Genomic DNA, 26,796 nt, shown 5'->3' with positions numbered 1-26,796 from the left:
TTGTACCTCAGTCATGGAAGAGGTGGGGGAGAGCACTGGTAGCCTATGGTTATTTACTTTCCCCAACCAACCTGGTGGGCTAGCTACATTGTTTTTGCTCAATTGTTTGGCTGCAATGTAGCAAGACACCGTTCAACAGACTTTTGGATATATTTACTCTTGATTGGTTGGCATGTAGGCGACCAATTATCCAATCAGAGATGATGTTTTCCCTGCTAGAATCTTCCTTTCACCTGCCATGGGGCACCTAAGTCATGCCCTCTACTTCCTGGTTCATGGCAGAGCCATATAGAAACAGAGTCGGGCAATCTCCACTGTGTGCTAGGGCCCACTTTAGCATTAGCAAAATTAGCTGTTTGGCGTCTCAGAACTGCTAATCGTTGCAAATGTTAGTTCCTAGAAGTGGGCGTAGCACACAGCAAATGCAATGCAATGCAATGCAGGGAATATGACAAGACTTGCTGTTCGTAGCAATAACTTCATATAAACATCACAGATAGTAAAACTGTTGTGATTATCATTACCATGACAGATGATAGTTTACATATTTGTGGTGATTAACCCGCAGTATAGTTTGTTAGTCCTTATTTTTGGATCTATGTTGAGTCTATGGAAAGACACAGCTGCTTTAGGCACGACCTCGATCTCGTTGAAAGGCGGGGCTGCAATTTATTTCCTGGTCCTCCATTTGCACAACTCTCCTCCTCTATGGCTCTGGTTCATAGGGCAGACAGTTTCTAAAAATGAAATGGAAGTGAATGAGGCGAGTCATGGTGGACTGCATAAGTGGAGATCCAAGGTTTGGATTGTTGTCGAAAAAACACTAATTTCAAGCCCAGTAATTATTTTTTGACTCCCTCTTCCCCATGAACCAGGAAGTTTTGTGGCCCCTAGGCAAAAGTGAGGGTATTTTCTCACCTGGTCCCCTTTAAGTGAATCAAACTCAGCCCTCTTTAAGTGGACCAAAAAGTGAGTCAGCAGCAAAATGACTCAATTCTGTTTTTGTTCATATTATGCATGCATTACAAAAAGAACCGGCTGCTCTTTCTGGTCCTGTTAGGATTTTATGGTGTGTCAGTCTTCTTTTCGATCACACCTGGTACTCTAGAGCTCTCCTTAAGTGATTACACCTAGTCACAAGTGTAACTAGCCAGGACTCATAAGCGAACCGTACTGAGACCACGTCAATGAAGGTTTCAGTACGGTTCACTTCCAAGGGGTCTGGGTCTGCATGTCCATGGCCAGCTGTAGATTACAGATTATCACCCAGGGTACAGGGTTCGGTCAAAACACAGCAAGGATGACATGTTGGACATCCACAAATCAGATGTAAAGACAAACTATACAGTACATAATAATAAAACAATACTACTACTACTACTACTAATAATAATGATAACAACAATAATAGTGAGTTTGTTTTGATTTTGTATTCCTGTTGTTCCAGGTGGACTTGGGGCAGAGCCAGAGGAGATGCCATCTAATAATCCAGTTGAAGGAGAAGGAGCTGCAGGAGCTGAGGAAGGCTGTGGAGACTCTCAAGGTGAGAACTGACCAGAGAAGAAGACAATCTGCAGAATATTTCTGGCCATGCATTGAGATTGTAGTAATGATGATCTGTGGCACAAACAGCTGCTTCACAACTAAACATGGACATTTAGTGTAATTTTTAAACATCATTGTCAGTGTAACTATTGTGTGTGTGTGTGTGTGTGTGTGTGCGTGTGTGTGTGTGTGTGTGTGTGTGTGTGTGTGTGTGTGTGTGTGTGTGTGTGTTTGTGTGTGTGTGTGTGTGTGTGTGTGTGTGTGTGTGTGTGTGTGTGTGTGTGTGTGTGTGTGTGTGTGTGTGTGTGTGTGTGTGTGTGTGTGTGTGTGTGTGTGTGTGTGTGTGTCCAGTCGGATGCACAGACAGCAGTGAAGCAGAGTGAGAGGATGTTTACTGAAATGATCCACTCCGTTGAGAGAAGGAGCTCTGAGGTGACAGAGCTGATCAGAGCTCAGGAGAAGGCTGAGTTGAGTCTGGCCGAAGGACTCCTGAAGCGACTGGAGCAGGAGATTGCTGAGCTGAAGAGGACAGATGCTGAAATGAAGCAACATTCATTGACACAGGATCCCATCCACTTCCTCAAGGTAGACAACATCTTGATAGATTTAAAATAGGCTACACTAGGCCTTTATGTTAGATGAATGCAATGAGTTCATTTTTTAAAACTGTTCTTAAGTTGAATTTAAATAGAACACGGTTTTGGTGAAATAGTCACATAATTGATTAATCAATAATTAAACTTAAATATCCCAGCACAATTGAACTATGAGTATTCCGAATTTGCAATGGTACTGACACACTTGTCCTCTACCAATGGTCTCTGAATAGAACATGGTGTCCATCGCTGGTTATCAATACAGTGCTGTGACCAGAAGGACCTTCAGCTTAAGCCAATTCTTGGAGCCCCTGAAGGAATCTGTGTCTGCAATGAAGATGCAGCTGGAGGAGAAATTAAATTCACTCTTCGGGCAGGAAATAGTCAAGATATCTGCAACAGGTTGATCAAACATGGAATTGGCAAACATTTTTCATATAAGTTATTTTTAGAATTGTGCATTATTCATGACTTAAGATTGTCCTTCTCAGTGACTTACGGTGAGGTTTGTCAGTGGTGAGGCACTGACTTTTCAAATTACATTTTCAAATATATGTTTAAAACTATTTGCCAAATAGGCCTGCCAATTAGCTTTCTTAACATAACGTACATATTTTAAATTGCATCTTTGGCCCAGTTTGATAGGAAATAGTGTGATTTTGGCCCAGAAAATGATTGAAACTGTTTAAATACTGTCCAAATGGCAGTTATAGTACAGATGCTCGAAAACAAGAGTTATTATTGTTACCATTATTCACATTTACTGCATCTCATCATTCTCATGATATCTAGATGGGGCTGGTGAGTCACTGCCTCACCTGCTGTATTGGACGGCACGTGCCTGGTCCTTCTTCATCTCAAAACAGCAACTGAGGCACAGACCACAACAAGTAAGTCTTGCCAGTACGTGCGGAAACTTGAATGTGTGTCTGTGTTGTTCTGCAGATACTGATCCTGATGTCCCAGTCAAGAGGGCAGACAGTAAGGAACCACCAGACAGTAAGGAACCCCTACCGCCACCACACAGTAAGTCAATACTGAGGACCTCTAACAGCCCATAATGCCTTTCATCTAAACACAAACGCGTAGCCCCTTAATGCACGCCATACCTCCTGTGGCACGCTGTAATAGACATTGAAAGTTGACTACTATAGTACTACACTACTAGTGCACAGGGCCTTCAGTAATACATTACAACTTGGTCATTGCCATTTTTGGTAACATCTATTTCATAATGCCATGTCTTAAGGGGTTAAATGTTGATGCCCAGCCCTCCCAAGTGATTGGAAGCAAGATACATGTGGCTGAATGTGTTTCTCTGTGTTGGTCTGCAGATCCTGATCCTGAACTCCCTGTCAGAAGAGAGGACAGCTATGACGATCTGCCACCACACAGTAAGTCATTATTGAAGATCTCCAACAGCCTCCACAGCATTTACTAGTTCAAACATGCTGCCAATGACATGATGTCAACACGATCTCCATCATTGGAAATGAGAGGCATGTGGGTTACCGTGTACAGTACCTCGGGTTTGGTAAGCAGAAGCAGTCAGCAGGATCGTATGAAGATGGCCTGGGGCCCCTAAGCTGCAGGTTGCTGTGGGCCCCCCAGAAGGACAATTTTGTGACACACCTCAATGCTAAAGCACCATTTTTTGACCTTCGTTTTGATTGAACCACAGAACAGTACCTTGCTTCAGTAAGTGAGGATACTTTAATGTGTCTTTGTGTTGGTCTACAGATCCTGATCCTGAAGTCCCAGTGAGAAGATCAGACAGTAAGGGTCTCCTGCCACCAAACAGTAAGTTTTGGGTATGTGTGGGTTAATATAGTTACAGGTGGCAATTAAGATTTGACAAGCTAATTTCAAGTTATGACAGAAACCTAACTTCTAACTTCATTTTCAAAGTGCGGACAGGAGTTGAGAGCATGCCATCATCATGACTATTTCTTTCAAAAGAAATTGTAAACAAAAGTCGAAGGGGAAAAAATACATTTACCTAACACAACACGGAGAAATCTGCTGCTTTCCAGTTATTAATTCTGACCTTTATATTCCATAACGGGGAGTTTATATCCGTGTATGTCCCAAATCCTCTGTTTCTGTGACGATGTTGTTAACGATTAAAACGATGTTGTTTTTTTCTCCTGACCCGGTCCTGTACTACTAGCCTGGGCGAATAGCCGACTGTTGACTCCGTCAATCAGTCTGGCAAAAGCCATGAGGAATCCGTCTCCGTGGACGATGGGAGATGGTCTGATCTTACTCTATCATTTAAATTAATTGAAGTTCCAAACACAAATGAAAACCCATATTGTGCTTTATTAGCATGCCTGTTATGTTATAGCTTCGCAGAAGCATACAAATAACAAAACGAAAGTGTGAATATAGTTACCTTAACCAATCAGTAACGGAGCTCGCGGGTGAGTTCTACGTCACCACTCTCAACTGTTTGCTGATTGGCGAAACACTCAGGGAACCGAGCTCGAGAAATCTTTGGGTGGAGTATAGAGGATGGCGTCGCGAGGCTACTGCACTACAGCCATATGCACAACAGTTTGTCATAATAATAATGTGATAATATTATAGTGAAGCGTTATTTTTTTATATCTGATAATGCTCATTAATGGGAGCATGGGGAACGAACATGGCATCCATAAAACATGTGACCAGCCAAGAGCCAATCAAAATAGCAGGATAGCTTGAACGTTCGAACCCATAGTTGGCCAGACTCTCTTAATATACGGCTCTGGATATGACAGGCATGTGGGTTAATGTGTGTCTTAGCGTTGGTAAGCAGATACTGATCCTGTCAGCAGGGCCTGATTAAGATGTCATGACAAATTTACATATTGGAAGTGTCATAATTACTAGCTAGTGAAGGACATGTCTAGCAACAGATTCCTTTTTCAATATTGCATCTGGTCAGGTTCATTAGGTGAATTATCAGACCCTTAAGTAATTCGTGTTCATATTGTGATTTGCAACTTCAGCAGTCCCTGTGAATTGAGCACAGTGAAGGATGGGAGCTGTTTTTCTGAAGAGCTAGAATACTTTTATTAGATTTATGAGTGATACCTGTAAATACACTTGGGCTGTAATGATACACTCAACTCACAATTCTCTTCATATTACGACTTTTGACATATGGTTTTTTGACACATAGCCTACTCCAGTTTTTTTTTAAATGTTTGTTTTTTACAATCATTTATAGGCAGAAGACGCTACTAATATTTTCTTTTTAAATTTAAAAATAATATTGATTTGAAGCACTAACACATCATAACATGTGGTTTTCTCAAGACTGAAGGGTAACAGCACATTGAAAGGCCGTATCAAAATATTGCCTTCTTGCATCAGGATGCAGCATTGTGACATTGTATCTCGATTTCTCGGTTACATACAATATTGTTACAGACCTAAAACACACCAATACCCCATTGCCATTATCAATCCACAATCTACAAAGGGACTTATATCTTTACCGTCTGTCCCATAGGAGATGCTGCCCCAATGATGGAGATGGGGATGTGGATGAAGATTGTGTGTGTGTCTGTGCTTGTGTGTGTGTGTGCTTGTGTGGTGTCACTTTGTCTTATGACCTCCACTGCTGAACCTGAACCAGTGACTAGAGAGGACTTCTTAAAGTGTGAGTTGGAAACACACACACACACACACACACACACACACACACACACACACACACACACACACACACACACACACACACACACACACACACACACACACAGACAAACACACACACACACACGCACGCAAACACACAGTCATATCTCTGTACATACATTCTCTCTCTCTCTCTCTCTCTCTCTCTCTCTCTCTCTCTCTCTCTCTCTCTCTCTCTCTCTCTCTCTCTCTCTCTCTCACACACACACTCACACTCACACACACCTAACAAAAAATAAAATGTGTTGGTCATGTCTTCCCTCCTCCAGATTCCTGTCACTTCACTCTGGATCCAAGCACAGCATACACAGCGCTCCGTCTGTCTGAGGGGAACAGGAGGGTGGAGAGGAGTCACTGGCCTCAGTCATATCCTGATCATCCAGACAGATTTGATGAGTGGCCTCAGGTGCTGTGTAGAGAGGGTGTGTCTGCACGCTGCTACTGGGAGGTTGAGTGCAGTGGACCGGTTGGTATAGCAGTGTCATATAAAGGCATCAGCAGGAAAGGATGGGGTAACGAGTGTAGGTTTGGATATAATGATCCGTCCTGGAGGCTAGACCTCGGCAGATCCAGCTCCTCTTTCTGGCACAATAATAAAGACACTAAACTCCCTCTAGTGGCCAGAATAGGAGTGTATGTGGATCACAGTGCAGGAACTCTGGCCTTCTACAGCATCTCTGACACAATGATCCTGCTGCACAAAGTCAACACCACATTCACAGACACCCTCCACCCTGGGCTTTATTTACATGGCGGATCATCAATAAAGCTCTTGTGATGCCACTACAGGTAAATACTAGCCTGATTATCATCGACTTTCAAATCTCTTCGAGACCTGGTCTGACCAAGAGCATAACAATTAACATTTTCCCAAAATAGCATTTCCCAAACATCCTCCCTCTGTTCGCTAATGATTGTTTGCTTCCCAACAAAAGTGGGAGGAGTTCCCAATTTTGCGGGAGCTCAGAAAGTACTTGCATTACTCTTGACCTGACTGGTAGCAACGCTGCACCTGTTGCGTCATTAGAAGGGCACGACCTGGCTTGGTAAATGCTGCTCCTGTGGGTCATTCATCTCTCTCTCTCTCTCTCTCTCTCTCTCTCTCTCTCTCTCTCTCTCTCTCCCAAGATGACTGTATGGAAATGCTGTAAGCTGGAGAAAGAAGGGAGGGTAGTGGAAATAAGTGATATGTTTTTAGTTTGACTTTAGTTGAGGTGAAAATCTCAGCTGAATTTGCTTATTTTCAATTGATAAATGACCTAGAGCTGTTTGCGAGAAAATGGTGTATGGATAAAGGGCTTTGGACAGTGGGGGGCAACCAGAGGCTGCTGTTCAGTTTTGGATAGATAGCTTGGGGCCGTGTTGTTTCTGCTTACAAAGAAATTGTGTGTTTGAGGTGTAGGAGAGGTTTTTTTCTCCCTCCATATATGGTGTGTAATTATATGGCTTAAACGTGTAATCTGACCTGGTGAAAATGATACAATAAAAGGGTGGTTAAAAGTCAAAGTCTCTCTCTCTCTCTCTCTCTCTCTCTCTCTCTCTCACTCACACACACACACACACACACACACACACACACACACACACACACACACACACACACACACACACACACACACACACACACACTCACAGAAACACACACACACACACTCACAGAAACACACACACACACACACACAGAAACACACACACACGTGTGATGGACAGATGGACACACACGTGCTCTCTCTCTCTCCTTCTCTCTCCCTCAACATTTATGCCAACTTGAACGGTCATATTTCTGAATTCATATGGGGTTTATGATGCTGTTTTATGTTGGTAGAAAGCATTAATGTACATAATTATGCTAATAAGATAATATGATTACTCCAAAATCTTTTATTTTTTGGCAACCCCCCTTTTTGTAGCTCCCCTTTAAGTGTGAAGAGTGAATTTAACGGATGAGGGTGGTGGGGTACCATTTTGCTTTTGTAAGTGCTGTCAAATATAAATGTGCTTAATGAAATTATAACTCCAAAAATGTACCACTTGTGAAGATTAAAATTAAATCTGGGGGTTGATTTTATTTGAAGAGTACATTTTAAGTCTGTCTGTTGGTCATTTGTGATTACATGAATGTAACAGGACACTGATTTTTCTTTCGTGTAAGGGTGTTGGGGTGTTTTTTTACTCAATGAGTACTTGTGCCTAATAAAGTAACTTCTGCATAAATGTTCCACTTGCGAGGAGATTCTTTACTCTCTCTCTCTCTCTCTCTCGCTCTCTCTCTCTCTCTCTCTCTCTCTCTCTCTCTCTCTCTCTCTCTCTCTCTCTCTCTCTCTCTCTCTCTCTCTCTCTCTAATAAAACAGACAAGTACGAGTTTATGATGCACATAAGAGAAAAAACTTTATTGGGAACCAATGACTTACAGTTGAAGAGTGTGGGGACTTCTGAAGCCAATTGGGGGCTTTATACACCTCGTACTGTGACAAGACGAGAATACCTATCTAGTCAATGGAGCGTGTTGAATTTGACACTTTAAGTGTTAACTTAATGCAGTGTTGAGTTTGACTCTCTCTGTATTATATTTAGTGGTTGGTTGATGCACATCATAGTAACATGGCAATGACTCCAGTGACTCCAGTACTCCAGTGAACAAGTGTTCATTTGTAAGCCAGTGTTGTCAAAGTCAATGCAGAGTGTTGAATTGGACTCTCATATAATAAGTCTTATAGCCTATTCAATGGCTGGTTTATGCACCTCGTAATTAAACTGTGACTGACGAGAAGAACTGTACACTCAATGGAGACAGTTGAGTTTGACTCTGTCAGTGTTAATTCAAAGGATAATGTTGAATTTGACTCACTGGAACTGCTGACCACACACACACACCGTCTCCCTACAGTCACATTTATGCGCAAAACACACGCAATTTAGATGCAATGTGACACACCCAAAGACACTCGCACTCTCAACCACACAGACACAAACGGTTGTCTCTCAGACTCTGTTTCTGATGACACACTTACTCAAGCACAAACACACTCTACTATTACACAAACAACACACTGCCTATGACTTCACAGCAACAATGACAACACACTGCCTATGACTACACACTACAGAGTAACACTCACAACACACTATCTATAACTGTCATAACACTGTAACAAAGACAACAATAAAATGCCTATAGCCATTGGTTCCCAAACTTTTTCCTTGTGCACCCCCTTGTACATTTTGATGTGGTTCGCGCACCCCCGAAGCAAATGTTTTGGTGTACTTATGGCCACTTAAATATGGCTTTCACTGCAGAAATCATTGCACATTATGCAGAGACATTAAGTGAATCCTCATTTCCAAAAGACTTGATGGTTCTTCAAGCATACAATTCACCATACAATTAAAAACGACTTCATTTTCATCAATGCTGTATAAAAACACACATATCTGCCATTACTCAATTCAGCTCACACAACCCCGTGTGGCAGGCAACGCACCCCAGTTTGGAAAACCCTGGTCTATAGCACAGTGTGTATACACAAAACCAGAGAGATGAATACTACTAATACAGAAACAAGGATGATGACTACACTGCTTACGACCATGTGTATGACCGTTACACATTAACAGGGAAGTAGAATGGTGGGGGTGGGAGGATGTGGAGACTCAGTGTTCTGTCTATGAATACCAGTCTATAATACAGTAATAAGGACGATAAGCATGCTATTTATTAGTGATTATGGCTATTACACATTAACAAGGAAGGAGGTTGATGCAGGGTGTGGAGAGTGTTCTGTGCTATTGCATGAATTATGTACTGTATGTCAATGTACGGGGGGTGTGGGGATGGCTGGGGGATGGGTGCCATAGGTTTGCATCTTACATCACGTGGATTCCGGAAGAAGCTCTGTATGAACTTTTTCAATTGTTTTGGATGTCACTCTGACACATACGTGCTGCATAAACCTGCACCTGGTTGACCACACCTACATCCATCCACCTGGCCCTACTTTCCTCTTCCTGATAACAGGAACACTTGTGATTGGCCAACCCCTAACCCCACCCTCCCTGGGCTCCTCCTTAGTGTTCTGAGGAAGTGTTGAGGAGGAAGTCAGCTGTCACTCTGCTTCTGCTTATCACAGTGTTCACTTGGAGTTTTGTGTTTGGAAGAGCTACAAAATGGCATCAGTATCTTCTCAGGACCAGGTTTCAATCACTTGTCCAGTCTGTCTGGACCTGTTAAAAGATCCAGTGACGATTCCCTGTGGACATAATTTCTGTATGCAGTGCATCAAGGAAGACTGGAAAGGAGAATACATCTGTCCCCTGTGCAGACACACCTTTTCTTCCAGGGCTGTCCTCTACAAAAATCGTCTGATGGCTGATATGGTGGAGAAGTTTGTGAAGAACAGCATCCAAACCCCTGCTTCAGATCGCTGTTATGCTAGACGAGGAGATGTGGCCTGTGACGTCTGTACCGGGAGAAAACTCAGAGCTGTCAAGTCCTGTCTGGACTGTCTGATGTCATACTGTGACACTCATTTAAAAGCTCACAATGAACTTGTTGGCAGAAATCACACCATGGTCGATGCAGTCCAGCTAAAGGAGAGGGTCTGTCCCCGTCATAAGAAGGCTTTTGAAGTATTCTGTCGCACCGACCAGAGTTGCATCTGTCTTCTGTGTACGATGGACGATCATAAAGGCCACGACACGATCACAGCTGCGGCAGAGTGGAGTCATAAAAAGGTAAGATGTGGAATACCTTTTGGATATTATATACAGGTATGTCTGTTTTTTAAGACATTCAAACACAAACTGTTTATATCTACTTTGTCACTGCTACCCTTGTGTTATGTTTTATGTGTAAATAGCGGTAAGTCGCTTTTGATAAACGCGTCAGCCAAGTGTAATGTGACACACACACCCACACTGAGTAATAAAATCGGGCTTGACAGTATAGGCGAGTACATCTATGCAAAAAAAAGACCTAACCCCAAAAAAATTGATACAAAAGGTTTTTCAACTGATTTCGTTACCTCTAAGTGTCCTTAATAACATACTAAAAATCTAGGAAAATCTGACTTCAGGAAAGGTGTTATTTTTAAGATCAAAGTTTTAAAAAATAAAGGTTACTACATGATAATTACATTGGCATGAACTAACATGTTTTCAGGATCTGTTTGTTTGGAGTGCTGTTTGGGTGGATAAAGACACTACTGCTATGATAATATCCATGTGCTGTTTGTCAGGGCATATCATCAGTGATGAATCATGGTGTCACTAGGTATTTTGGGTCTTTCAGCAGCTGAACTGAATAGACAGGAGCCACTGCATGTGTAAGTAGAGGGCAAGGTGAAACGGTTGGTACTGGAGACAGACAATGTCCTGAAAGGATATAGGGCTTTATAGCATAGCTTTCAGGTAAGCCAGAGTAGGGCCTGTTGTAGCGTCATAGGCAAGGGTCAGGGCCTTGTATTCAATTAGGGCATGAGAAAGAGGACATGACTGGGAAACTGAGGCTATGTGGTCAGAGAATAATAGATGGCCATCAACAATGACACCTAGATTTCTTGTGGCCTTATTTGAGGCAACAGTAGCAGAATCCATATTGAGCTCGATAGCATGGCAACCTAAATCTTTGGCTGGGATCACCAGCAGTGCATTTGGGCGAGGCTCAACTGAAAGTTGCATTCCTTCATACTTGTGGATAGTTCAGAGAGGCAAGCGGAAATGTGTGTGACCGTGGAGTCATCTGGCACAAAGTAACTGGGCTTCATCGGTGTAACAGTAGTATGAGAAGCTGTGAGAACAGATAACATGGCCCAGTGATGTGGTGTACATGGCAAATAGGAGTCCCAGCACCAGCCCTTAGGACACCTCTGTGGAGAGGCTATAATTTGAGGACAGCTGACCTTGCCCTTGATACATGCTAACAATGATACCACCAGACTCAAAGAATGTCTGGAAGAACTTGAGACACATAAAACTCAATTATTTATCTAAGAGAGATGTTAAATAATCATGTTTTGAAAAAAAAAATGCTAGCTGGTGTGTCTGCACAAAGATTTTTAGATTTACTACAAAACAAAAAGAGATGTCCATAATCTCTTCTAAAGATATCTTCTGGCTTACTAGAAACAAAATAAAAGAATAATTTTGAGCTTGGCATTTTCAAATTTTGACTTTTTGCATTTTGAAATTTAATGCATATTTAATTAGATATAGTCCAATTACCATATTAAAACATAACATTTCAGAAAACTTGCAATAAATTTTTTTCTCACAAATATGTGAGTAATCACCGGATTAAGTTTCATGGTGATATCGGCAAGCTAAATTTTTTGGCCTATTCACCTGGAGTGTCTCTTGACCCTTATAATAAGCCTATGGGCAGTCATGTTGAAAATAACTCATTTCCCAAGGTCAGATTTTACTAGATTTTTAGTATGTCATTTAGCAGGTCCAATAGTAATAGAATCCATAAAAAAACCTTTTGTATCAATTTTTTTGGGGTTAAACCCTAAATGTACTCGGGTAGATGACGTGACGTGTAAATTTTGCTGTCGCAGGCTCTTAAAATTAAGTAAATTCATGCTTTCAAAATTGTCAATGCTTTAAATGATTAAACTAATGTCGTTGTTGTGAAAAAGTAATGTGTAATAAATCCAGAGCTTAAACAAGTATACTTAATTTTGAGTCAAATGTCACATTTGTCCTATGGTGTGACTGAGGCAAGCCTGGTTCTCCATATTAAAACATTTTTAAATAAATAATAGCTCAGTCATGTGTCTAAACAACCCTGGCATGTTTTTCAAGGTGTCTATTTTAGCAAGTGGCAATGCTTAATTTTTTTCCTGTTTTTCTGAGACCGTATGGACTTATGAAACTTTGTCGCAGAAAACAATGTCCTGTGGTGTGACATCATATTTTTGGTTAATTCTGTGGATAATTATCTATTGTTGAAGCTCCAGCGGTACATAAATTGTGACTTTAGACCCTTAAGAAGCCAATGGCAAGGGTGGATTTTAGATTTTTCTCTCAGAGTTCTTCAGTCAATCAATTATGTTTTGCTACCACAAGATGTATTAGTTTTGTAGTCCTTTGGTGTGACAGCCATAAAATACATTTTGACAATAGTGTATATTTTTCATATTTTTTTATTATGTAGATGTATGAAAATGCATCTTACTAAAGGTGAAATTGTATTTCAGTTGGCAACGACATGGCTTTAAATTAACTCAAAAGCTCAAAAGTCCTATGGTGTGATGGTAAAAGTCCTATGGTGTGATGGTAAAAGTCCTATGGTGTGACACTTTGGAGTATCACACCAAAGGACAAACAGGTCACACCAATGGACTAGATATTTGAGAAATAGCTTTTAAAACAACTGGTAGTACATATTTTTTTTGTTTTGTTGTTTGACTAGATACATATTGTGTATTCAAATTACTTATTCCTTTATTGGCCTTTGGAATTTATACTTTGATGCATTGTTGATGAATATTTGCTGTTGATTTTAGATACTGTCAAATGATATAAAATGTCATTAATGGTGCTTTGAAACCATAAAATATAACGGTAACAGTGAAGGAAAGATCAGTGAGAGAGTATATAGAGGAGTATAGATGAATAAAGTATGCTGTGGAGAGCTCAATATACAGCATAAATGTGCTGTCCAGGTTGAGATACCAAACAGGCACTGGCCACTACACACTACAGGTTCAATGGTGTGACAGTCATAGCATACCTACAAAAGTGTGATGGTCATGCCAAGGTCACACTTCAGTATGAGTCTTATGAGCTCTGCAGGTTACATTCAATGACCGCATGGCTGTCATTAAGAGTTACGATAGGCTGATAATCGACGATTCAAAGACTTATAAGTGTAAAGTGTAGGTCCATATTGACTACAACATTATATTATGATCAAAAGACAAAATAATCATTTTGATATATTTGTTTCTGGCTCAGTTTTGCATTTCTGTCCTTTAGCGTGACATGAATGTCCTACGGTGTGACATGTTTTAAACACTCAAATATTTGTTTGAGCTAAACAATATGTTTGATAAACACTGAATATCACATTAGGGAAGAACAAATTATCGTCCCTGAAAAGTTAGTATAAATTCGGACAATTTTGAACATTTAAAAGAAAGATATCCCTGTTTTTCCTCGAAGGTTTCTAATAATCTCACATCTAATGGGAAAAAAAATACTTAAATGGTAATTTCTCATTAAATTAAGACTTTAAAAAATTGCAATAAATATGAAGAGTGTAACAATGTTCATAAAACTCCATCAAACCATTTCTACATTACTTAATATATTTATTTCTTAACGTCACACCAAAGGACATATTTTCAGCAAATTGCTTTATCAACGTAAATAAATAATCAATGAATAGACCAACATTGTGACCACTTGGATTTTTTGAAAGATTAATTGCTGCACTACGTAGACATAAACATTTTTCCCCTCATAAACAATGTTTTGTGAAAACAATGTTTTTTGCTGCCTATCCGTCATCTACCCACTCGCCTAGTAACTTTTTTCGCTTGTCGGCCACTGTGGCTAGTGGTTTTCCCGAGTCACTAGCCATCCAGCTATTCTACTAGCCACAAATTTTATTTTTTATTTCATTTTTTATCATGATGCTGTACATCTAACCTCAGAAGATGAATATGATTGCAAGTGTTTCTACATAGGAATAAAACAAAAAAAATGAAACAAAGAGAAAGTGAGTACTGGTAACTGACCTTGTTCTTGATACACTATTCTGATATGTCATACCATAGAATAAGCTACCTGCCATTGGCTAGTGACGCTGAAATTGTTATCAGCCACAGCCAAGTTTTACCAGCATTTGGCCGGTTGGCAGGTGCCAGTGTCAAGCCCTGGGTGGAACTGAGATGCATGCCAGACCCTCGATTGTGTTGCCTCCACTGCCATCTTGAAAGTACAGGTCTACAAAAGTTAATGAATTCATGTGCCTTTATAGATCATTTGCATACCAGCTCTGCCAGTTCTAACGTTGTCACGCAAGCATCTTGAAAGCACTGTACAAAGGTTAATTAATTCATGTAGGCCTACCTTCATAGAGTATTTGTATACCAGTTCCACCAGTTCAAACGTTATCACCCAAACAAAAATATGTCATGAAGGCGTGACGAACAGACAGATTTCTCCTGCACCTACGGTTAGTTAATGGCAAGTAACTCAAAGGTTTTATTCTGTTGTCTGCAGACGCGTCTACCAAACAGCCATCTTGAAAGTGTTGGCCTTTAAAGGTTAATCAGTCCAAGGTTCCTTACAGTGTATGAAAATGTATCTACTGCTACTCAAAATGTATGGATTATAATAAACTGATGATAATTAATTACTTGGTTCATTCAAGGCTGTTATAATCGTTCACCAGCTTTCTGTTTGTTTGTTCTTTCGTTTAACTGTCAGTATAAACTATTGGAGATGGGCTTTATTGATGGCATCTTGATGAGCAATGCTTTTAAAAAAACATCAGGTAGAAAATGCCAGCATTAACTAGCTACTTTACATATGCAGTCCCTAATTGACAAATATTGTGCACACCAGTGGTGTAGTCTACGTAGAACGCGGGTATACGGAGTATACCCACTTCTAAATTTCAGGGATTTCAGTATACCCACTTAAAATTGATTAATCCATTGTTTTGAATAGCACAAATATATACAGTATACCCACTTCAAAAAATGCTCAAATATACAGTATACCCACCACAAAAAAGTAGACTACACCACTGGTGCACACCATCCCATTTCACATCCATGTTTATGGCTCACAACATTTGTCTCTGTTTCTCTTTTGTCTGATGGTGCAGGAGGGTTTGGGGCAGAGCCAGAGGAGATGCCAGCAGATGATCCAGTTGAAGGAGAAGGAGATGCAAAAACTGAAGAAGGCTGTGAAGAATCTCAAGGTGAGAACTGATGAGAAGATAACAAAAGAAGATAACACACGCATAGGGCTGGGCGGGCGATATTAAGAAAAACAATGATCTTGATTAGTGTGTGCTATATCTCGATAGGCAATATATATCTCGATATCTATGCAGGGGGAAGAAACGCTCCAGATTTAGAAAAGTGTTTTTTTTTATTGAAGTGCAAACAGGTGCCAAGTGCCTAGACAGGTACTACAAGGTGCCCAGACAGACAGGTACTACAGGGTCTCTGCACATTTTTTTCATTAGGAGGAATTTTGAATCTGACAGGCATTTATAAATGTCACAAATGACTTCTGCATCCTACAAAACCCCCTAAACCACACCAGGATTGTGTAGATTGGTCAAACTGATAATTAATTAATTAATTAATTAATAAGGCCATAAAGGTGGTTATGCTAATTTATGATAATACTTATGCTAATAGAAATTCTTTGGGGTACCAAACATTTCCGGGTTCACTCTAAGGCCCTATGGGCTAGCAAGTAGTCTATTTGCATTTGACAGTAAAAGCTAGGCTGTCAAATAACATGTCACGCACCGCAAGGCGATTTTGAAAGCGTTGTGTATGAACGAACAATTAATCTCTCATACGGTCATAGACTTCATGAAATTACATTAAATTTAGCAGACACGTTTGCCCTGACGAGAGGGCTTGCATGGATAACACAAATAACATAAACAAGCTAGCTTATGATAGTCAGCGTTTGATAATGCAATAATTTGAATACTTACACTTTCAACGAGTAAATGAAATGACTCTTCCTGACGTTATTGCTTTGGATAACCAACAGTTGTTCTCATCCTCAAGCCACTTAGCCTATCAGTTATTGCTGAACTTGCATTTACCCCATTATATTTCAGTTCACAGTAGCCTGTTCTAACAACTTCTTAATCTGTTTCTACTGCATGGCTTAAGTAAACACTGCTTGTCCTATTCTTTGGTAAAAATTCTGTCGTGTCGGCTTCTTCTCCGGGCGCTACCATGTTGAATGAATATCAACATCAACAAACACACGGGCACGCAGAAGGAGAGAGTCCAGTCCAGACGCCAGTCGGTCGCTTCTTTTGGGCTTGTTTTCAGGATGCCAGTCGCTTATTTCTCATAGAAAATCTGGCAACACTGCTTCACAGCCACAGAAAGGAATTACTTGATTAGGCTCAATGTAACCTTCAAGTTTGTCAGAGGACGCGCTCAACTTCTAGGAAAAAATGAATGACTTTGAGTGCGCAATAAAAGGTATTAACTTAAAGAAGAAAAATGTTACCACACACTGATGATGGAACGCCGAAACGCGTTTGCTTGTGGACATGGTGGTCATTTATAAATAAACTAGAATGGGCACTCGATAGAGCGCAAACCTTCGCCTACGCCACTTATTTTTTTCTGGCCATCTTCAGAGTGTGGGGCATAACATTCTTCAAATTTTGGTGTTAGTTTCATTTAACCCTCTAGCTACCATAACGGCCGTGAACGTCCGGCTGGATCTGTACCACAACGGCCGCGGCCGGCCGAAATATTTTCATATGAAAATACGGCTGAACGGCCGTCATCATGCAGTTTTTCCAGCTTTCAAACACTTTAGCTCAATATTACAGACCCTCCTCGATATACTTTCAGTATAAAAACTATATGTTTATATTATTTTATTTTTCAGTATTTTAGATTTTATTTCGAGATGCGCCGCTTTATGCGACTTGGCAATCTGCCGTCAATTCAAATGACGGCCGTCCGAGATTGAATGGCTACAAACACAACCAATTCTACAACCAATATACACTAAATATGAAAACTTCCAACCCTCTTCGATCTATTTTCATGGTCAACAGTACCTGTTCATGACTATTTAGGCTATTTTTAGATCATGTTGTTTTATTAGGCTTATGAGATGGTGTTCAACTGTGATGGGTTCTGCCATGGTCCTAAATAGAAAACACAACTGTCCAGCCGATGTCTACACGCTACATATTAAAAATGTAAACTGTCTTCGGTGTGTTTTCAGAGTCAAACCATATGTTGGTATCCAACTATCTTAGTTTCCTGGAACAACGAACAGCGACAGCTCTGTGCAACAGGCGCATCGTGTGAAGGAAGCGCAGCATGGAACAATAGGCCTACCCATTTTGCGTGTCAGCTTTGGCAAAGCAGTCAAGGACTGTTACTACTCCACGTTGTCCTTCTTAAAAATATGCGTGAAGACCAGTGTTAATTTCGTCGGCTTTTTTTGATTTAGTCTTAGTCTTAGTCACAATGACGAAAATCAATTTTAGTCTTAGTCATATTTTAGTCATTGCCTTCCCAATTTAGTCTTAGTCTTAGTCAAAATGACGAAAATCAATTTTAGTCATAGTCAAATTTTAGTCATTTTAGTCAACATTTCAAATTTTAGTCATTTTAGTCAATATTGTGGTGTAAAAAAAATAACCTACAATGGCTATTGTTATTTCACAAAGTATTACTAATATAGCCTATTGCAGCAAATATTCACCTTGTTACTTGGTCATTTTCCACCAAATCAGTAATTTCAACATCATAGAGCAAAAGAGCATCACACACACACACACTTCCAGGTGCAGGCTGCTCTCTCTCTCTGTCTCTCTCTCTCTATCGTGCATTAGAAGCTGCTGCATAGCCTATTATAGGCCTATTTGATTTTGAGTTTGATCACGGAGGAAGCTACATGCTCTTCTTCACCTCTCCGCGTGACTTAAAGCCAGATTGCCGGCAGTGGGAAGACCAGACATCCCAAGTCTGCATGAAGTTCAATAAGTCTCCCTGATAGTGGCTTCCCGATGACCACGAGTCAGATAAAATACTGCTGATGTTAGACTATGCAAGTTAGCGATTTTTGTTTTCAATTGGCAATGCGAGCAGAGAACGATAATGACTCGTGCGGCATGAGTGGAATAGGCTTAAATAGATTGCGCGAGCACACTTCGTATGCCCTGCAAAAGTCAGAGGAGAAATAGTTAGGCACGTTATGTTAGGCAGGCAGGGGTATGCAAACTGGACGATATAAAGGACACGCACATACAAATATGTAAACTCTAATGCTGTTTTGTTTGTCGGGGATGTCGAGGCTCGATAAGCATGACCTGAAAAGAGTTTTTGGAACTTAGGAAGGCACTGCAGACGCATGGAAATGCTGTCGACTTCCTTAGCTCTTTTAGCGTTGCTCTCGACGAGAACAAGTTTCAAATCTCAACAGTTTAAAACTCCTCAGCGATCGCTCATCCATTGATTCTTTTCAAAACTAGGCTACAGTCGCCGTGCCTCTGTTACTTTAGACAGGCCAACTTTCCCCCTGCTGGCGCGCGCTCCCGCGGTGACTGATATAAATAAATTCACAAATCCGACCTTCATGATTTGCTTGCGAACTGCCTACTCATATGGTTAAACAGCAAATATAGCAAACATTACAAAAAAAGATCAGACAACGAACGCCGGGCTAAGACAGCCTAAGTGAAAAGGAGAATAGTGGAAGCTCGAGGAAGTTTAGAATGACAGTATCAGAGGAGGATTGGCGCGACTGTCATTACCTACTGCAGAAACACATGTCTTCGTCATGGACAAGAGGGTTGTTGAACATGTTTCAAAATGAACACTTCCCTCAACGTTGGCTATTTTTGCTCTTTCTCTGGGAATGTTTTAGGACCTAAACTCAACTTAAATGGACTCACTCAGCTACTAGGCTACAGAACTACTGACTGAGTCACGCCATGCACTGGCTGCCAGCAGAGACAAGCGAGGCATCACAGCGTGAGCGCGCAATCACCTATGAAGTTCAAGACACTTAGGCCTATATTACAATTACAAATAACAAATTAATTATAAATAATTATATTTTTTAATGTCCATTCGTCCATGGCTTGTAAATTTCGTCTCGTCTTAGTCTCCTTGACGAAAATATTTTTTTATTTTCGTCATATTTTGATTTGCTTGAGGCAATTTTTAGTGCGTCATCGTCTCGTCATCGTCAAGGGAAAAAGGGGCGTTGACGAAATATTTTCGTCTTCGTCGTGGTTGACGAAATTAACACTGGTATGAAGACGTCGAGTTGAATGCTAACTTCCAATAATAGCCTATCAACGTGGTGTTTGTAGCGCTTCAATTCCGTATTAATCGGTGATGCCTGGCGCGTCTTACCTGTGCCAAATTGGGGGGGGGAGGAAACTTCCTTAGAGCTCCATTCATGTCCTGTCTGCTATCACGGACACTTCTACGGTTATCCTCACACGTCTTTGGCATGGTTCAGTTCAAACATTATTAGCTAGTGTAGTCCATTACAGTTATAGCATATAATCCATAGGCCTACCGCTTGAAAACAGGACTTCTGGGTGAACGCCATTTGTTGTCGTCACATGTTCATTTTTCAACTTTCACCCTGGATGGATGGATGGATGGACGGAAGGATAGATAGATAGATAGATAGATAGGCCTAAATATATAGAAATATAGATATATAGGCCTAGATAATATCGGATTTTATCACATTTTTATCATTTAATCCACATCAAAGGCACTCTATGGGAATACTGAACAATTAATTATCCATAAATGATATACCCTTTGAAAGTGTGTTTTCTCTACTTTAATATGAAAGTAACTTGTAATTGACACTTTTCATTTCTTTTCAAGTTATTTGACATTATTTAAAATATGACCAAAATGTCAATTTTTCCTTAGAATTCCTGGTAGAATTCCGACCTATTCAATACAATTTCTGGTAGCTAGAGGGTTAAATCGGCCCGGAATATCGTAATATTACATTTTTGGCCCAGTCTTGACCTCTTATTAAATTCCGCAAGCACACGTTGTTCTGGCATATAGTGCTTGGCAAAGAAAAACGTTTTTGACCTTTTCGTGACCTTGACCTTGACCTTTGACCCAATCACTCCCAAAAAGTAATGGATTGTTCCTTGGGTCATGACCAATCATCCCACTAAATTTCATAAAAATCGGCTCAATTTACGTTTTTGACCTATTCGTGACCTTGACCTTTGACCCAATCACTCCCAAAAACGAATCGATTGTTCCTTGAGTCATGACCAATCATCCCACTAAATTTCATAAAAATCGGCTCAGCTCTGTCTGAGTTATACGAAGTACAAACAAACATATTCACAAATAAATAAAAAAATAAATAAAAATAAATACACAGCGGTCAAAACATACAGTAACCTTCGCCGACTTTGTCTCGGCAAAGGTAATAATGAGACGTAGCTTGTGAGTGCGGACTTTTCTACTCAATGTAACCTCATTCGCGCGCGCGCGTGTGTGTGTGTATGTGTGTTTGTGTGGGTGTGCATGTGCATTAATGCCCTATCAGTCTGGTGCACAGACAGCAGTAAAGAAGAATGAAAAGATGTTTACTGAGATGATCCACTGCCTTGAGAGAAGGTGCTCTGAGGTGACAGAGCTGATCAGAGCTCAGGAGAAGGCTGAGGAGAGTCGGGCTGAAGGACTCTTAAAGCTTCTGGAGCAGGAAATTGCTGAGCTCAAGAGGAAAGATGCTGAGATGGAGCAGCTTTCACTGACACAGGATCCTATCCATTTCCTCAAGGTGTGCAACCATGGGCACTATTTAACTGAGTAAATCCCACAGACTCTTAATGTTTTTGTTCTATTACAGTTTTTTTCAAATGCTAACAAGCGCTTACCTATACTTTGGATACTTTTTCTAAACTCTTAACACAGACTACCACCTACCAAGCACAACTGGCCAAACAGTTCATTTTCTTCTCAAAAGCACACACTGTTAAATATACACAAATAAATGCATTCATTGACTGCTAATTGTGTGAAAAAGACATGTAATGTGTCAACTGTATGGCAAGGGAAAGCCCTTGGTGTGCTAACTGTATTAAGAGTTTTGCAAATGTCGCTGAGGTTTGGACAAAAGCTTGTTAGCAATTGAGAAAAACTGTAATACAGGTAAGGGAATCGTCCGTGTGGACGTGGGCAGACTTCAAGGTGCACTGTGTAATATTTTTAGCAGTTTATTTCCAGAATCCATGCCCATTCTCAAATGCTACCTGGCTCATGAATACTTAGCACCATCAATTTCTAAGTATTCGAAAATTGCATTTTTCATACATGGAAAGGTGGATCTTCTGCATCTCCGCCATTTTGAATTAGAGTTTTTAGCTGCAAAACGTACTGTGCTTTGGGCATATTAGATATTAATTTATTAGTTATTATGTATTCATGAAAAGATCAAATTTGACAATTGCTAGCACAGTTTCAATGAGCAGCATATTTGCAATACCTACAGTACTCTGGCCACCATCTTACACAGTGCTCTGTCCATAAAGTTCAGAATGCATGAAAACTGATTTGTCCTTCCACACTAAGGAGTTGTGTCTGTGTTGAATACCTCACATCCATATTATGGGTAACCGTGACTACTTATAGTAGTTATAGTAGCATACTTTTTCTAAATTCATACTAAATTATCCACAGAATATGCAGGACATGGTGCCCATTTCTGGTGATCTACGCAGTGATACAGTAGCCAGAAGGACCTTGAACCAAAGCCGCTTCTTTGTGCCCCTGAAGAAATCTGTGTCTGCACTGCAGATGCAGCTGGAGGAAAAATTAGATTTAATCTTCAAGGAGGAAATAGTCAAGATATATGCAGCAGGTTGGTCAAACATGACATTGACAATCAACAAGTTATTTAACAGTTTCATACTATGGTACTAATGACTCACAACAATGTTCTTCTATACCTCAAAACAGCAACTCGGGCACAAATCATACAAGGTGAGTATACACATGCAAGTGTGCGATTTTTAAGGAGTGTTGAATTTTTTGCATAGTGCATGATTCCCAAAATAAAATGCCTAATCAAGAGAAACATATAAAAGAGTCACACACAAGAGCTGAATGCACATAACTATTGAAAACAAACAGTCAACATTATATACACTCATTTTGCTACTAAATCCTGCTGTACTGTAAGTAGCCTTGGTCAAAGGTGTCTGATAAATGTAATTTCACCAATAGTATTCCCTAAGCTTCCTTGACTCACATACTATGCCAATGCCCACCATCAGTTTTTGCAGATTTGTCTCTTGCTTGCACATCATTTTTCTTGACACGGAGCTAAAGATTGTTTCTGCATGTCATCAATGTCTTGATGAGAGTCTGCATTCACTCTCAGTCTCAGGCCAGACCTCTCAAGCCGTTGGCGGTGAGATGGGTCTGAGCGCATGTGTCCGTGGCTCTACTGATCCTGGACTCCCAGTCAGAGGAACACATACTATGGATCCCCTGCCTCCACAATGTAAGTCATTACAGAGGAACTCTAACACTGTAGACTGGAGGTGCAGCTGTGTGTGTGTGTGTGTGTGTGTGTGTGTGTGTGTGTGTGTGTGTGTGTGTGTGTGTGTGTGTGTGTGTGTGTGTGTGTGTGTGTGTGTGTGTGTGAGAGTGTGTGTGTGTGTGTGTGTGTGTGTGTGTGTGTGTGTGTGTGTGTGTGTGTGTGTGTGTGTGTGTGTGTGTGTGTGTGTGTGTGTGTGTGTGTGTGTGTGTGTGTGTATGCAGAGGCGCATCTTGCCTCCAGGCAAGGCAGGCAGACGCTTGGGACCCCAAGCCCCTAGATAGTGAATAACAGCCCAGACTATACTATAGTAGTGGTAATTTCGTTAAAATGTTCATTCTTTTGCATTTTCGCTTGGGGCCCCACCTGACCCTAGAATCGTATGTGCATGCGTGCGTGTATATTCATGCGTGCGTGTAGGGAGAGGGGTGGGGGGCTGAATTTTTCCACAGCAGAGGTAATACCAACAAGGCATGTAGATTATTGTATCACTTTAACTGTAAAGTGCTGCTGGAAATCCTGGACAAAGAAAAAGGCCATTGCTCTAATCCAGTTGCTCTTTAAGACCAACAAATATTTTCCCGAGTTCATCAGTTCAGTTAGCTGTTGTGTGAAGGAACGCGTGGTCTAATTGACTGTAGCTTCAATTGGTAGCATATGGAGGCATTTCATGAACAGGCACTACACTCCCCTTTGCTAGACACACTCTTTGCATATCCATCAGAGAAATTAATTGACAGTGCATTTGCCACACCAAATGCTAGCAAAGCCTTCTTGAAAGTCACAAAAGGCAGGCTGCAGTGGAATGCCATGTGTAGATTGGCAAAACTACATTCATATGGCGAGAGTTTATTGTATTGTGACGTTTTCTGTCTCAGTGTCTGATGGCCAGGCTCTTATTGCTGAACCAGTAACCAGAGAGGATTTCTTAAAGTGTGAGTTGGACACACACACACACACACACACACACACACACACACACACAGACACACACACACACAGACACACACACACACACACACACACACACACACACACACACACACACACACACACACACACACACACACACACACACACACACACACACACACACACACACGGTTGTTCATATTCCTCAACACACATCCTCAAGGAAGACCTTTACAATGACTGCCACCTCATGGAAATTTATTAAACATCACCATAAAGTATGATTGGATTACTATTACCCATTTTAATATTAAGTGTGTCATATGGTAAATTAACCATATGTGTATTACTATTATTTATTTTGTTTATTTATTTAAAAATTCTGAGGAAAAATAAAACGAAATAAAAAAAAGGAAATACGTGAGCAAGTGAGTGGACATTCAACCTTTGTTTTCATAGCTGTTTCACCTTTTGTCCTGCACTTGTGTCTTGGATGTGCGCACCAATACCTCACTCAAATTAACAGAATAAGAAATAAAAACCTGTTTGTGTCATGTTTTCTCAGATTCCTGCCACTTCACTCTGGATCCAAACACAGCACACCCACACCTCTATCTGTCTGAGGGGAACACAAGGGTGGAGTACAGACAGAAGATCCAGTCATATCCTGATCATCCAGACAGATTTGATACCTGGTCTCAGGTGCTGTGTAGAGAGGGTGTGTCTGCACGCTGCTACTGGGAGGTTGAGTGGAGTGGAAAGGTTGCCATAGCTGTGTCATATAAAAGCATCTGCAGGGAAGGAGCGGGTGATGAGTGTTGGTTTGGACATAATTATCAGTCCTGGAGTCTGGAGCCTGACACCTCCAGTTACCGCTCTGGCTATTTCTGGCACAATAATAAAGGGACTAAACTCCCTCTAGTGGCAAGCTCCAGAATAGGAGTGTATGTGGATCACAGGGCAGGAACTCTGGCCTTCTACAGCATCACTGGAGACACAATGACCCTCCTGCACAGAGTCCACACCACATTCACACACACACTCTACCCTGGATTTGGGTTTATGTGTTTTTTGTCTGCGTCCGAAACTGCAACAGTGAAGCTTTTGTGAGGCACCACACACACACCACAGACTTGACCACACATGCACACATATACAGTACATACAGTACATAGTGCATACAGTATAATATGAATACAACATGTACACCCACACACACACACACAAACACACACACGCACACGCACACGCACACACACACACACACACACACACACACACACACACACACACACACACACACACACACACATTGTTGCAATAGTGTAGGTTGTTTATACTGTATTTCAAATGGGGCTGTATTTTAGATTTTCTTGTGTGCAGATTGTTTAAATGTTCTAATTCGTTGTCATTTTGATGAATAGTGTTGTGTTCCATGTCAATAACACATGTTTGATTATGTGATATAAATTCTCTCTCACCATTATACAACATTCGGACAATTATATTTCCGTTTTGGTATGGGGTAGTTAGTGGAGTAGTGAGGATTTTAAAAGTTGGGGTACGCAATTTGTGTGTGAAATTCATTAGGTAACTTATCATGTCAACCCTCGTTTTTTATTCAAACATGGACAGAATTTTTTTCCTTTCAATTTTACCTCAGGAGAAGTGGGTGGACTGCGTACCCCTGAAGGTAGGGGATTATGTTTTACTGTTGTAATTGGTCTCAATAAGTAACATACAGTGTAATGGAATAAATAATTATCACAAAGATCACCACTTGTGAGGAGTGTGTTGAAAGTCAGTCTTGTTGGTTATTGTGACTTCACTGCAATTCACAGCAGACTCAATGAAATACACACAATACAATCTGAACCTGATAACCACCTTAGTCAGGGGTCAGGAGCCTTTCTGGAGGAGAGAGCTATAAAAGCCAACATTTAAACAAAATAAATTTTGGTGAGAGCCATACCATTTAGATAAGACTGAATACAATTAAGAGCACATATTTCAATTAAGCCAAACACTTTTAGAGTGTTCTGTCAAGTTGTTAAGTTTTATTGATACCAGGTAAGAATAGGGTTGCCAACTGTCAACAATACAATACAATTCGAACCTGATAACCTCAAGATGTTGATGAAGATTTTGAATTATCCAGGTGTTGTTCACAGAGGCCATAATAGTCACACAAGAAAAGCTCAGTAATCTTACACTCTGAGGAATGTGTCATTCTTCCCTGACACAAGCATTATGTTTAAATGGTTTTACACAATATGTGGAATGTGACACAACATGGGTATTGTTATACAGTTGGCCCGCATATAATACTACATCATTAATACGAGTGAGCCCAAAGGCGGACCATCTCACTCACACTGTGGAGGCTGCCCTGTGAGCCTCAGCTTGGACTGAAAGGTGTTCTCAACACGAAGCACAAAGTGAAGTTCCAGGCGAAGATATCCTTTGGGGTTGTTCCCCGTTTATTGAAAAAATGAATTTAATACAAAAAATTATGTTCACCCTCTTGTGCTGTGCGTTAAAATGTGCTGGCTGAGTTGGCTGGTATCCTCACGGCAACGGTAAGAACCGTGCGTTTCCCCAGTCCAAACCTCATCCCCACTAATTGTGGGCACCTGTAATTATAGGCCAACCTATCCTACCAGCTACGTGACCTACAATAAAAGTGAAGTGCTCCCCCATGTGGCTAAATCTAAAACTACGCTAAAACCTCCCTATAGGTGAGAATAAAATGGCTCCTACAAACACTCATATACA

General features: G+C 40.7%; 2 protein-coding genes across 2 annotated transcripts in view; both read left to right on the top strand.

Moving 5' to 3' along the window:
- The first annotated feature begins 1,514 nt into the window (after nucleotides 1-1,514).
- Nucleotides 1,515-26,796, top strand: part of LOC134441981 (uncharacterized) — a 75,263-nt gene continuing 49,981 nt past the window's right edge. Inside the window, exons 1-5 of the mRNA XM_063192355.1 lie at nucleotides 1,515-1,543; nucleotides 1,897-2,130; nucleotides 2,375-2,543; nucleotides 3,087-3,167; nucleotides 3,476-3,535. Of these exons, the coding sequence (XP_063048425.1) occupies nucleotides 1,933-2,130; nucleotides 2,375-2,543; nucleotides 3,087-3,167; nucleotides 3,476-3,535 (508 nt within the window). The 5' untranslated portion in view covers nucleotides 1,515-1,543; nucleotides 1,897-1,932. The remainder of the gene's footprint in view (nucleotides 1,544-1,896; nucleotides 2,131-2,374; nucleotides 2,544-3,086; nucleotides 3,168-3,475; nucleotides 3,536-26,796) is intronic.
- LOC134441978 (tripartite motif-containing protein 16-like) lies at nucleotides 9,994-25,131 on the top strand. Its single transcript, XM_063192352.1, has 7 exons — nucleotides 9,994-10,560; nucleotides 15,668-15,763; nucleotides 21,115-21,348; nucleotides 22,248-22,428; nucleotides 22,951-23,073; nucleotides 23,988-24,044; nucleotides 24,587-25,131. The coding sequence occupies exons 1-7, from the start codon at nucleotides 9,994-9,996 to the stop codon at nucleotides 25,129-25,131; spliced, it is 1,803 nt and encodes a 600-aa protein (XP_063048422.1).

Source organism: Engraulis encrasicolus, unplaced genomic scaffold (genome assembly GCF_034702125.1).
Source record: "Engraulis encrasicolus isolate BLACKSEA-1 unplaced genomic scaffold, IST_EnEncr_1.0 scaffold_104_np1212, whole genome shotgun sequence".
Classification (NCBI taxonomy): domain Eukaryota; kingdom Metazoa; phylum Chordata; class Actinopteri; order Clupeiformes; family Engraulidae; genus Engraulis; species Engraulis encrasicolus.
The sequence above is the reverse complement of the archived record's forward strand: the minus strand, read 5'-3'. Positions and strand labels throughout refer to the sequence as shown.